Consider the following 12,577-nt stretch of genomic DNA (forward strand, 5'->3'; position numbering starts at 1 on the left):
AACCCCAACCGGTGTTACTCTTCCTATTTTATTACAAAAACTTCGCCAAATATGCCTCTCTGCACTATGTATTGTTTTCCTAACTTTAGCTTGTGCTTTCTTATATACAATTAAATTCTGAAAACTATGAGCTCTTCTTAATACTCTGAGAGCTTTATTCCTCTCTTTCACTGCTCTAGCACAATCACCTGTCCACCAAGGGACTGCTTTCCTCTCCATCTTTCCTTTACTTTTAGAAATGGACTGATTTGCAGCTTCTATTAAAGTTGTTCTAATATTTTCCTCAACCCTCTCAATATCTTTATTTAAATCTGTTTTACACATCTCCTTTTCACAAATATATGTAAATAATTCCCATTTTGCACTACTAAATATCCATCTCCCTGTCATTTCACCTTTCCTCTTATTCTTTTCCAATGGAAGTTGACAAAACACTGGAAAATGATCACTACCTATTGCTGTGTCTTCTAACACATCTCACTCACATCTTCCACCTAGATTTCTAGACACTAATGTTAAATCTAATACTGAAGTGTTCCCAGTGCGAACTTCACTGCCTTCTCACTGTCTATCAAAATAAAAGTCTCAAAAAAAAAAACCTTATATACCAAAATATATTTTAGTACTCCTATAACCTAAATAACAAATAAAAATTGCTCCAACATTGTATAACATTAATTTAATTTCAGCGTAAAAAAGTCAGTCCTAAAAGTCTCAGCTTAAGTTCATTTCTTCACCCCCTTCTCTCTAACCTATCATACCAGAATTTCAATATCTTTTTCTGACCTGGTTTTCAGGTTTGTCATCCTACTTCACTTTCTTCTGCTCTGTCTTTATCTTTTTTCTTTATGTTAAAACTAATGCATTCTTTTCACTTGATTTTTTCTCATTCTCATCTGCTGTTCTACAATCCATCTTTCCCTCCTTCCATCTCACTTTCATTTTCTACATTTGTGAATGAAAGGGTATACCCCCCCCCCCCCTTTTTTTTCTTTCAGCAGCAGAGCCCTGTGCTGCAGGATGACTTCATGTAGTCTAATTTCTGGGTTGTAATAAGCTGTAAATGGCGAGGCTGCTGGGGTCTGTGTAGGAATTAATAAGAACTAATAGAGAATGCCTGAGGGGACAGCAGCCTGTCTTTAAGTAAACATTATGACTTCTCCAGGGGAGCTGTTGGCACAGGGGAGCTGCTAAGGGATTGGGCTCTGGCTTGATGAATCATGAAGCTGTGGGATAGATCATTTGCTCCTTGATTCTACACCAATAGCGCTAATAAGGCCTCTCTGCTTGACTGTCTGATTGGATGGGCTAGCATTGTGCATGAACATATTAATCATGTATCTGGTGAAATTTGGTTTGGGGAGTAACTGAAACATAGAGCTGTCCCATAGGAAAGAAATGCCATAAATATGTGGTTAAAAAAATGAAGTTGTGAATAAAAAAATATTATTGGATTATGTTTTACAAGAGAATAAATTTGTAATAATAATAATAAAAGATAAATAAAAATATAACTAATTTTTTTTTTTTTGTTTGCAGTGTGAAAACCGCATAAGTCTCTTGAGCTATGAAAGACCATCCTCTGAAATGTAATTTGTCTAAGATCAGCTGTTTATGTATAGCCAGAGTAGAGCGGTTAGATGTATGTGAGTCTCTGTAGTTGTAAGTGAGCTGGTGTTTAGAGGTGAACAGTACCTGTTGTGAGTTACTGTGAGGTACTGAGATGTGACAGGTACTGAGGTGTGCTCCGAATCCCCGTGGAGACAAGTGCGAGACCCCCCTAAAAGCCTTAGTGGTCTCACCTCAACTATGTTTGATCTCAGTCAATGCTAGCATTGTGTGTGTATGAGGTAGAGAGAAAAAGAGAAAGACACACAGGCTGGATGTTTTGCATCAGCAAAGGAAACTCTCTTTTTTATTCCTCAGCTTCCTGAACTTCACATTCAAACACCACACAACACCCAACAGCGTGTGCTCAAAAACACTGGATGTAGAATGAGAGGAAACCCCTGTACCCACAGATGCTTAGTGTGCCGTCAGATTTGGGTATGGCAGGTGACACTCTTGAGTTTTGACACACCAAAGCATATACTGTAGAGGTGACCGGTGCAAGCACACTTTTTACTCCATTGAATATTACGTTTAATATTACCTTAAATATTAATACAGTAATATTACCTTACAGATTAATCCAGTTGTTGATGCTATTGGGACTAGTTGTCACACTACATGGTCTAAGTTGTCACAATGAAAGCTGATATCAAACAGCCTATTATAGTCTTTTCACACACACGCACGCACGCACGTACGCACGCACACACACACACACACACACACATACACACACGCACGCACACGCACACACTGCTCAGCAAGCCTGCATTTATTTGATCCAAAGTACAGCAAAAAATTTGTACAGTAAAATTTTTTAATATTTTTACTATTTAAAATAAGTGTTTTCTATTTGAATATATTTAAAAATGTAATTTATTCCTGTGAATAAATTATGCTGAATAGCTGAATATAATTTTTCAGGTTTCTTTGATGAATAGAAAGTTCAGAAGAACAGCATTTATCTGAAATAGAAATCTTTTGTAACATTATGAATGTCTTTATCATCACTTTTGATCAATTTAAAGCATCCTTGCTAAATAAAAGTATTAATTTCTATAATTTCTTTCCCAAAAAAAAAAAATCTACTGACTCCAAGCTTTTGAATAGTGTATAATGTTACAAAAGCTTTTTACATAAATGAAAAGAAACGAAGATAACATAAATGAACATAAATGAAAAGAAACGAAGTTGCTTGTCAGGTTTTCACACATTCAGTGTGTGTGTGTATATATATATATATATATATATATATATACTTCCTGAATGCATTGTCTCAAATGAAAATAAACCTGAAAAATCTAACCAAAGTCTTTAGCATTATGTTACAATTACAGGCAGTTTAATTGGAGATGGAGGACAGTGGCCCTCCAGGACCAAAACTGCTCATCCCTGATCTAAAAGAATAAAGAACGCAAACCATAAAACAGGAGCTCTCTGATACAGCATGAAAATAAGTCTTGTCAGGAGCATTTGTGAGACAACAGAAACTTCTCTACTCTAGGGGAAGAAAAAAAGATGAAAAAAGCTTCTCCTTCATTTGCGACGTCTTTAGAGTCTCTTGTTCTCTGTATCTCCACACTCACTCTCAGCTCATAAACCAATGCGGGGCAGAAAAAACAAACAAACAAGGCAACTAATAAGCCAAGGAGTTGATGCTCACTGGAGGTTTGGTATTATTGCGTGTTCTTTATTCCATTCTTATCTCCTGAGCAGCAAGTGCAAAAGAGGGACCATGTAAGCATTAAGATTACATCGTTGCGCATTTGTTACCCAGGAATGTAAGACGTGGCAGGCTCAATCGCCATTGAAAGTCATTCCCGGTCCCTCTCTGGCACTTCTAAAGCATCTTAAGTGGAAAAGGTTGTATGAGAGAGGGAGAGAGGAAAGCTAATCTTATTAGTGCACAGTGCTCAACACTCACCAATGGACTGCAATGCTGAGACAAGGGATTTTGGCTCACTTGTCTTTGAAACAACCCATTTTTCCTCTTACACCTTCCTTTTCTGAAAAATGTGACTATTGATTTGTTCCCAGTTTAACAGTAATATTTTTTTTCACTTTAAATAATACAACTGTAATATTTTTTCCACTTTCAATAATGCAAAAGTAGCCAATTGTTTTTTTCAATAAAACTTAAATGTATAAATACACTTAAATTAGCCCAAGTCAAATCATATATAACATTATTGTTTATTAATATTACTTAACATTCAAAGTAAATTAATGAAAACAAACAAATAACAATATCACACTTTATTTTAAGGTCCAATTCTCGCTATTAACAAACCATCAATTATGACTTTTGCCTCAATAAACTCCTAATTTGCTGCTTATTAATAGTTAGTAAGGTAGTTGTTACTTTTAGGTATTGGGTAGGATTAGGGATGAAGAATATGGTCATGCAGAATCAATGCTTTAGTTCTAATAAACAGCCAATATGATAATAATAGGCATGCTAATAAAAAACTAGTTAATAATGAGAATTGGTTCCTAGTGTTACCATAAAAAAAATCACATATTAATGCCTTTTCATTACACAAATATGAATTTATTGGAACCTGCATTATAAGTGAACGAAAGAAAGGCCTTAATGACATTCACATTACCTTTTAAATGTTTTTTTAGAGTTAAATTAAATTTTCAGGATGCAAATGCAAAGATATCAATTTAAGCTTTATAATTAGGAAAATGATATGATTAAAAAAAAAAAAATCACGTGAAATAGATGTTTTTTTTTTTTTTTTACTAATCTTTAGATTACCACATGTGAACAGAACACTTTATTGTGTTTTCTGGACATTTTTTTTTATGTGTTTTTTTTTCTTTCTTGTGTTATTTCGCTTATGCCCTCATTCATTTTTAAAATATATAATGTCAGTATAAACTATATCCACAATATGTGGATTTCTGATCACCTTCTTTCTGATAACATTTAAAAACATTCTTAGGCTAATATTTAGATGCTTAAATCTACGTAACATGTGGTGAATTTTTTCTAAAATGCATTGTCATTAAGTTAAAATTTTAACGGAGGAGTTGAGGCACGCATTGGCGCCCCCTTAGGCCAAAAAAAGCGCTGCTCTCAACTGCACACCAGAGACCTAAATCCTAAACCTTAGTCCTAAATCCCACCTTTTAGAAACTGACTTTAGTTTATGAGAACTATGCAAGTATGAGAAGCATGCATAACCTTTGGAGGCAACATATGTTTGCATGATGGCAAGGTTAAAGGGAGCACCTGAAGTAAACTAATTAGAATTGTGATCAAACCTGTTAATAATTCAAGTGTATTTCAATTTCATGACCATACCTGTCAACATTTGGGTCCCAAAATACGGGAGACGAGGTGGGGGGGGGGGGAGTTATTATATTAATAAAAAAAAATATTATCAAACAATTATTTAAACTGCGTGTATATCAAACTGTGTGTTTTCTGCGTAAAAATAAGGGTAGTTTTTGGCTTTGGACTAAAACAAAAAGCAGAAGGGCTTATTGAAAAATGCAAATTCATTCTCTCTTCATTCTTTTGCTTTTCGCCAGAAATATAGCCATTTCCCCGGTAACCGCAGTCAACAAAGCAGTGCAGCACCTGATTTTGCAACTTGCAACGCTCATATTTAATCAATTAAACCATAGCCTTTTGAAGTGTAAGCTATATCTCAATTTGCATGTATATTTGTTTTTTTCACTGGAGCACCACCTGAGTCTTCTCCCGTCCCATTTCTACCAGTGATCCTTTGCTTCCCGTGGTACTCATCACTGTTGTAGGTTGTCAAGTTGAGGGGACAAATGGGTTGAAATTTGTATGTGTCGATTGTGTGAGAAGGATGCGTTTCATACAAGATCTGGCAACTGGGCAACCTTGGAATTTGTTGACGTGAATATTCATATGAGGTTTGGGCCATACAAATTACGGAGGTTTTACCGGAGGCGAATGTAGGAAACATAAAATACGCACAGTGAGATTTTTTTTATAGAAAGATTAAAAATATGAGAGAAATACAGAAAAATATTTAAACAGGATGATAGTGGGATAGAATGGTAAAATACGGGAGAATCCCGGGAAAAACGGGAGGGTTGACAGGTATGTTCATGACTTTGATGTACCATTCACAACTGAATTTCAACTTCCTGCTTTTGTCAGGAGAGCGTATAATTTATGTTAAATTGATTTGCTTAATGTGCTTAAAATAAAAAAAAAATTTTCCTTTGGAGAAGGCTGAATTGCGGTATTTTAAACCTGGTTAATCGCTTCTCTTTTTGTGAGAAAGGATTATGGACCAGCACACAGAATGAAACACCCTTTCTCTTTCCCACAGCTAATTGGGCGTGGAACTCTGTCAGTGCAAGGAATAAGCATTAATATGAGAATTTACATTTATTATGGGAAACAACTGTCACCAAACACTGATTTTAATGCGTTCTTTTGTGAGCTTCTTCAATTCAGGGCATTTAGATAGCAAGCTTTAACATCCTGGTGCATACTCCAAGGCCATAATCTCATCATCTATTCATTTCATGCTGCACTTAATTAACATTGTGCTATTGACCAACACGCTGAAATACACCTGTATGTAATAAAGTTAAAGTATTATGAACAGACTGATGACACAGCCTAATGAGCACATAATGAGTAGGAAAGACATGAGATCTCTTTAATATCTCCTTTTTCCTCCATTTAATCTTAGTAGAGATATGAAACAGAGACTTTTGTTTATGGTGTCCTGTTCCAGTAGTTTTCTCTTAAAAATAACACTCTAGTAATAGCACAAGCCTCCTTTAGAGTTTCAGAAGAGATGTCTCAATCTGTGCTCAGTTTTTTCAGAAAAGCAAATCTTAGATTTTAGTATGAACTCAAAAAATAATAAATAACTCACAAATTAGGTACATATCTCAATTGTTTCTCCAAAGTATTAATTCAGTTAAATGGAGCCCAGATTTAGACTTTTCTTCTTTAGTTTCCTGCCTCTCAGATTTTTAGTAATTTTTTTTTTAAATATCTAGTATTAAACTGCTCTAAAACAAAGTATCAAGCTGTGCTTTAACATTAGCTAATATGGCAACTATTGTCTCATTTTTATTAAAGTTATAACTTCTCTTGATTTCACCATTTTGTCTCTCAAAATATGAAAGAGCAATAACATTTTCCTCTGGAATCAGTTTTTGCACCTACAGTGTGTTGGATTAGAACTAAATAAAGGAATTGAAAAAGTGGGAGAAAAGTGTTGTTGAGGGGGAGATGGATGAAAGAGTGTAGAGAGCGAAGAATTCAGGAACAACTGTGGGATTAAGTGGCACAGGCCAAGTCAGTGGGATTATGGGTGAAAAGGTCCTAGTCTTAATTGGTGCAGATGACAGGCCGGCCGTCCCATAGAGCAAACAAAAGACATGTCAGCCATGCTTGAGTGGACACAGGCTCTCTGTATCTGCTTGTCCACAGGAATGTGCATGTTCCAATTTCTCTCCGCATATTCCCTTTTCTCCTTTCCTCTCTTTTTCAGTCTATACCTCATCATTGTCCTCTTTCACTCTTTTTCACCTTCTCTTTTCTTGGGATGTGAAGTGAATGAACTGAGAAGGGAAAAACTATCTCCTCTGTAAGACAGAAAAAAAAAAAAAAAAGAAAACATACAAAATACTTTTTTTTTTTTTTTGTAGTCTAGGATTTTTAATAGATGTTGTGTCGAGCTGAAAGTGAACACACACTCGAGTGGTTGAGGGGGAAAAATCCCTAAAGAAACAAAGCTAACTGTTGTTTTGTTACACCCCTCCTCTGGAGAATCAAGCACACCAAACTTGAATAGCTGTGTTGTAAATCCCAGACAGCTACCTACATATTCATCTTGTTACCTACTCCTGTCACTTAGAAAACAGTTAGTAATGTTTTTTTGGGTAAAAAAATACGGTTCCATTAGTTAATGTTAGTTAATGTATTAACTAACATGAACAAAAAATGAACAATACATTTCTTAATTCATGTTAACTAAAGTAGTTAACTAATGAACCTTATTGTAAAGTGTCACCGTTTTTGTGTTGTTTTTAGACGGACTAAACCAGACTAATTTTAACTTTTTAACCTTTTACCTTTTTAAAACTTTTTAAGTTGTCCATATTATTTAATGTAATATATGGAATTGGAAAGTTGGTAAAACACACAGTCATGTTTAGTGTATGAACTGATTAATTGATTGTTTTTAATTGTGTGTTATTTGTTAAAGATGTTTATTTTTGTTAATTTAAAAGTTTTTTTTCCTCCCACCACTGACCTCTTCCTACCATGACCCTTCAGGTATCCTGCCTTGATGAGGTACTGAGGAATGCGCTGTTGTCATGGAAACCCAGTCCCAGATCAGTTCTGCAGCAGAGAAGAAGAAGAAAGTGGAGACCATCGTAGCCACCAAGAGTGCACCCACCTGCGCAGACATCAGTGAGAAGGCCGTGGCCTCCAGCACTACCTCCAATGGTACAGCTTCAACACTTTAACCTCTTCTCTTTAATCTCTTCTCTTACTTGTCAAACTTAAATTTCTATTCTCTATTGATTCTGTCTGTTTGAATTGTTTAAAAGTGAAGTGTGTAATTTTTTGGATGTTAAAGTACTATTCAAGTAACGCTCAAACATTGCCCTGTTTTGTTGAGAATCTCGACCAGCTCGACACAGCAACAGCTGCACCAATGTTGTAAGTTGGGGGTGGATATCTGTTTGGCTGACCAGTTGCAGTGTGTGGGAAACCTGTTAGAAACAGTCATTATTTTTGCAATTCTGTTATTTGCAAAATACATTCATTTCAGATAAAACAAAATGCACTTTTACTAACTGGCGATTCTCAATTTAACTTTAAAAGTGCCTCAAAACTTTCAAGCAGCATCATAATATAATTTTAGAGAAATGTTGCACATTGTTTTTCAACAACAAAAACTACTAGAAACTATAAACCAACAGCTTGGATTAGCTAAAAATCTCATACACCTTAAAATGGTATTAGCATTAGTTGTAACAAACATTTTTCTTCTCCACACAAAAAGTTGCACAAATGTTGTGTGGGTGTTTGTCTTGGTCGATTAGTGATCTTATTTTTTGTACCACTCCATATGAAAGCCTCTGGTGATATGGCAGGAAGTTAGAAAAAGAATGTTCTTTTTTTTGTCGAACAGGGCATCGTTAATTGCTGTTATGAGTTCTGTCTCCACCCCCCCCAAAGATAGAGCTTTATTGTTGTGGAAAAAGCATGGATGTAATTTGGCTTACTGATTGTGGATTTTTAATTACTCCTCTGAACAGCATAAGGTTTGTATTGGAATGTTTGCTGCAGTGATCATCTAGCTAGGATTCAGTCCCACACTCAGGGGAGAGACCCACTTTTAAATGAATGCCATCACCATTGACACTTCACGGGATTCAAGTTTTATATTCCACACAAACCTCTGCAGAATTTTTGTAAATCAGCCACATTGGAGGGTTTTCGAGCATGAACCGCCTTTTTAAGGTCATGCCACAGCATCTCAATAGGATTCAGGTCAGGACTTTGACTAGGCCACTCCAAAGTCTTCATTTTGCTTTTCTTCAGCCATTCAGAGGTGGACTTGCTGGTGTGTTTTGGATCATTGTCCTGCTGCAGAACCCAAGTTCGCTTCAGCTTGAGGTCAGAGCACACCTCGCTTTTTCAGACCGATGAGCTTTGTAAAAATCGACGTTTCAGAAAGGCGGGGCATAGAGGAGAAACAATAATGTACAGTATATGGAAAATAAAGTGTTTTTTTAACCTTAAACCGCATAAACACATTTCATTACACCAAATACACAAAATAATGTTCTTTTTAGCAGCATCATATGACCCCTTTAATACTTTTATTCCTTTCCACTTTCTCTAACCACACGGTGTAAAAGTTTATGTAAAGTTTAGCTGGAGTCTGTAATTGTGCATGCTTGGTGGGGAGCATTCCCACATGGTTAGCTAAAGACTGGCGCAGGGCTGCAAAGCATTCATCTGTGGACCGGCTCCCCCGGCCTGACAGCTCAAAGGAACCGACTGTGCCACCACAATGGCCTGATTGGTCCTCTTTGGAAGGAGCAAAGGAAGGGGGGCTTCCCTCCTCTGCAACTCACATCATTTGCTAGGCAGGTGGACAACAAAGTCCTCTGATTCTATTGTTGCTGCCTGGACCGTGAGAGGGAGAGAGAGAAAAAGAAAGAGAAAGAGAGAGAGATGTTCGTGTGCTTCAACTGAATGAACCTGGTCGTCATGGGATAATTTGTTAATTAAAAAGGAGAAAGGGGCAAAAAGGCACCTTCTGTTCAGAGTGAGAGAGAGGACAGAGGGACATAGAGAATGAGAGTGCACAATCGTTTTGGTATTGTTGGTTTGTCATACTTTTTCATGGATGCCAGAGTGATGAAATTAACAAGAATGAAGGAAGCATGAAGAACGGAGGGAGGGAAGTGAAGAAGCAAGGACAAATAGAGGAAAAAAGGAGGGACAACTTTGGAAGTTTGTCAGGCAAATTGTTTCCACTCACGTTTTCAATAATTTGAGAAGTGTTCAGTGTAAACCGTGTTGGGGAAGCCTCTTTGAAACTTGTCAAACTTGAGGCTACTAATAATTACAATTTTATAAATACATTGAAATAAATAATTTTATATATCACTATAAAACGATGTAAAATGTCACACAGGTTCAGGGGTTAAATTAATCTGTGAATTATTTGAGGGGTTAAGGGGTTTTAGTTAAATTATAGCTTGTATATAGTATAATTGCAGTTGATTTTCCTCGAGAAGAACTGTCATTTCTTTAGTTAAAACCAGCGGAACGGATCTACATTGGAAACTGGATCTTGCACCTTGGTGACAAAAGGTTAAGGTGCATGGTTTAACTTTCTGAACGAAATAATATTTTTTAATTTGTTTGTTTTTGCTGATTCACTGTAGCTTAAAGTTTTTTTAATACCAAAAATTAATTCAGGTGTATTTTGAGATTGTGATAAGCCTTTATACCTCCGGAAAAAAAGATGGACCTATCAAATGGATGAAAAGAGAGCCCGAGCGAACAGAAAGAGAGAGGCAGAGGTGACATCCCTCTTTTAAGCAGCCATTTAAATGATCAGCAGCAAATAGAAGCGAATGTCATCTGACAGAAATAAAGTTCCTGTTAGCAGCATGGCCGGAAAGTAATTTACAGATAGTCTGTCCTGGCCCATCTTTGTGGCGTGCAGATAAGGGTTCATTTCAGCAGGCAGATAGCAGCCACTCTCCCTTACTCGGCCCTATTCTGCGACACCTGTGATAACAGCTTGTGGAGCCTAATTGAAAATGGGGCCTCAAAATGGATTTTCTCCTTTCCTCTTCCTGTCTCTCTCCCTCTCTGAGCTGTTTATTCTGAAGTTCTTTTCATTTTTTTGTCCAGTCTGACCTGTCCCCCCGCCCCCTTTTTTTTTCTCCGTTTGGTGCAGGGCTGTTACACTAACGGGGAATTATTGAATGGATGTGTGGATATGTGTGTGTGTATGGGGGTAATTCCGGTATTCCCAAGTGGAAGGGTTTGGTAAATCTGCTATGGGATCATTTCTCACACCGGTGACAGTTTGGTGACAGCCATATGATCCGTCTTATTAATGAAATCATTGATCACTTGATGTGACTCATAATCGACACTCTGTCCTGCTGTTCTCCACCTCCCTCGTGCTTCCACCACCACTCTTCTATTTTTCCCAAGTATGCAGCAGTGCAATCAGTCGTCCACTGTTCATTTATTGATCTCAGCATTTTTGGTAGGACATATAAAGCAGCGATATTAGGCAAAATTGGCTCAGACTTCCTGTCAAGTTAAGTCAAGTCACCTTTATTTTTGTAGTGATTTATACAATACAGATTGTGTCAAAGCACCTTCACAGAGATAAACAAAAAAAATAGCAGAGGCAATTATGGAAACTCAGCTATGACAGTTTGAGACCGTTCTAGTTCTGCTGTAAAACAGCTCTAAAAGCCAATAGTTTTCTCAAGTTAGTGCACGAAACATTTTATCTTAGCACTAAGAGTTCTCCTAAATAGCAGTAAAAGTTCTTAGATAAGAGTTTCCTCTTAAAACCTATACACAAAGCTGCTGATATCAACTTTTAGAGATGGCAAGTAAGCATTGTGTAAACTGTATCTTTGCGATGGACACTGACTCAGAAAACACTATAGTTTATACTTAAATAATTAAAATATCTCATTGCTAATTTTTTTTACTGACACATTCATAGTCATTATAAAGGGTTTCTGAAGCGAAGTGATGCATTTGTGTAAGAAAAAACACCAGTTGCACCCCCCTAATAAGGACGGACCTGAACTCTATAGGTGCACATGAGGATCTGGCTTTTTTTCCCTCTTTCTTCTTTTCTTTTCTCTTCTCTATCCTTTCCCTTGTTTACTGTGGATATTTTTATAGGATCCTTACATGTAAATGGGGCTAGGGACAGAAGTAAATGGTCATTATTAAAATAATGTTTAAAGTTGAAAGCATTTTACAAGAGAAACATAGTAACAAAAATAATGTGGTGGGACTGGGAGGGGGGTGTTCTGAGTCATGGCACCAACCTGTCACGGTTCTGCTGGTGTGCCCTACTTGGCTGCCAGGGGGCTGTTTCATAAAACAAGTTTACCAAATAAGCCAGGCTTATTTCAGTTAGTCTGACTTATTTTCACTTGATTTGGTTTCATAAAGCAAATTTACCATAGCTTAAGCTCAGTCACTCTGGCAACTTATGTTGGGAAACTAATTTGGTCCGGAGCAGGCTAACTGTCAGGCTAAGCTGAGCTCCTCTAACACTGACCAATAGGAACACATTGATATTACCACTGTCTCTCTCACATACAATTAGTTGACTTTATTATTAGTCCAAAAATAAAAGCATACAGAGAATGCAACTTAAATAATCAAATAAATAAAAAATAGGCTACAACCAACTGTATTTCATGTATTGTGCCC

General features: G+C 36.7%; 1 protein-coding gene across 1 annotated transcript in view; it reads left to right on the forward strand.

The window, feature by feature from the left end:
* The window catches only part of LOC107747788 (transcriptional activator GLI3-like), a 264,979-nt gene that overhangs the window by 33,494 nt on the left and 218,908 nt on the right, over positions 1 to 12,577 (forward strand). Inside the window, exon 2 of the mRNA XM_016562379.1 lies at positions 7,904 to 8,077. Within this exon, the coding sequence (XP_016417865.1) occupies positions 7,945 to 8,077 (133 nt within the window). The 5' untranslated portion in view covers positions 7,904 to 7,944. The remainder of the gene's footprint in view (positions 1 to 7,903; positions 8,078 to 12,577) is intronic.

The sequence above is a fragment of the Sinocyclocheilus rhinocerous genome, unplaced genomic scaffold, assembly GCF_001515625.1.
Source record: "Sinocyclocheilus rhinocerous isolate Xijiao unplaced genomic scaffold, SAMN03320098_v1.1 scaffold3546, whole genome shotgun sequence".
In the NCBI taxonomy this organism is placed as follows: domain Eukaryota; kingdom Metazoa; phylum Chordata; class Actinopteri; order Cypriniformes; family Cyprinidae; genus Sinocyclocheilus; species Sinocyclocheilus rhinocerous.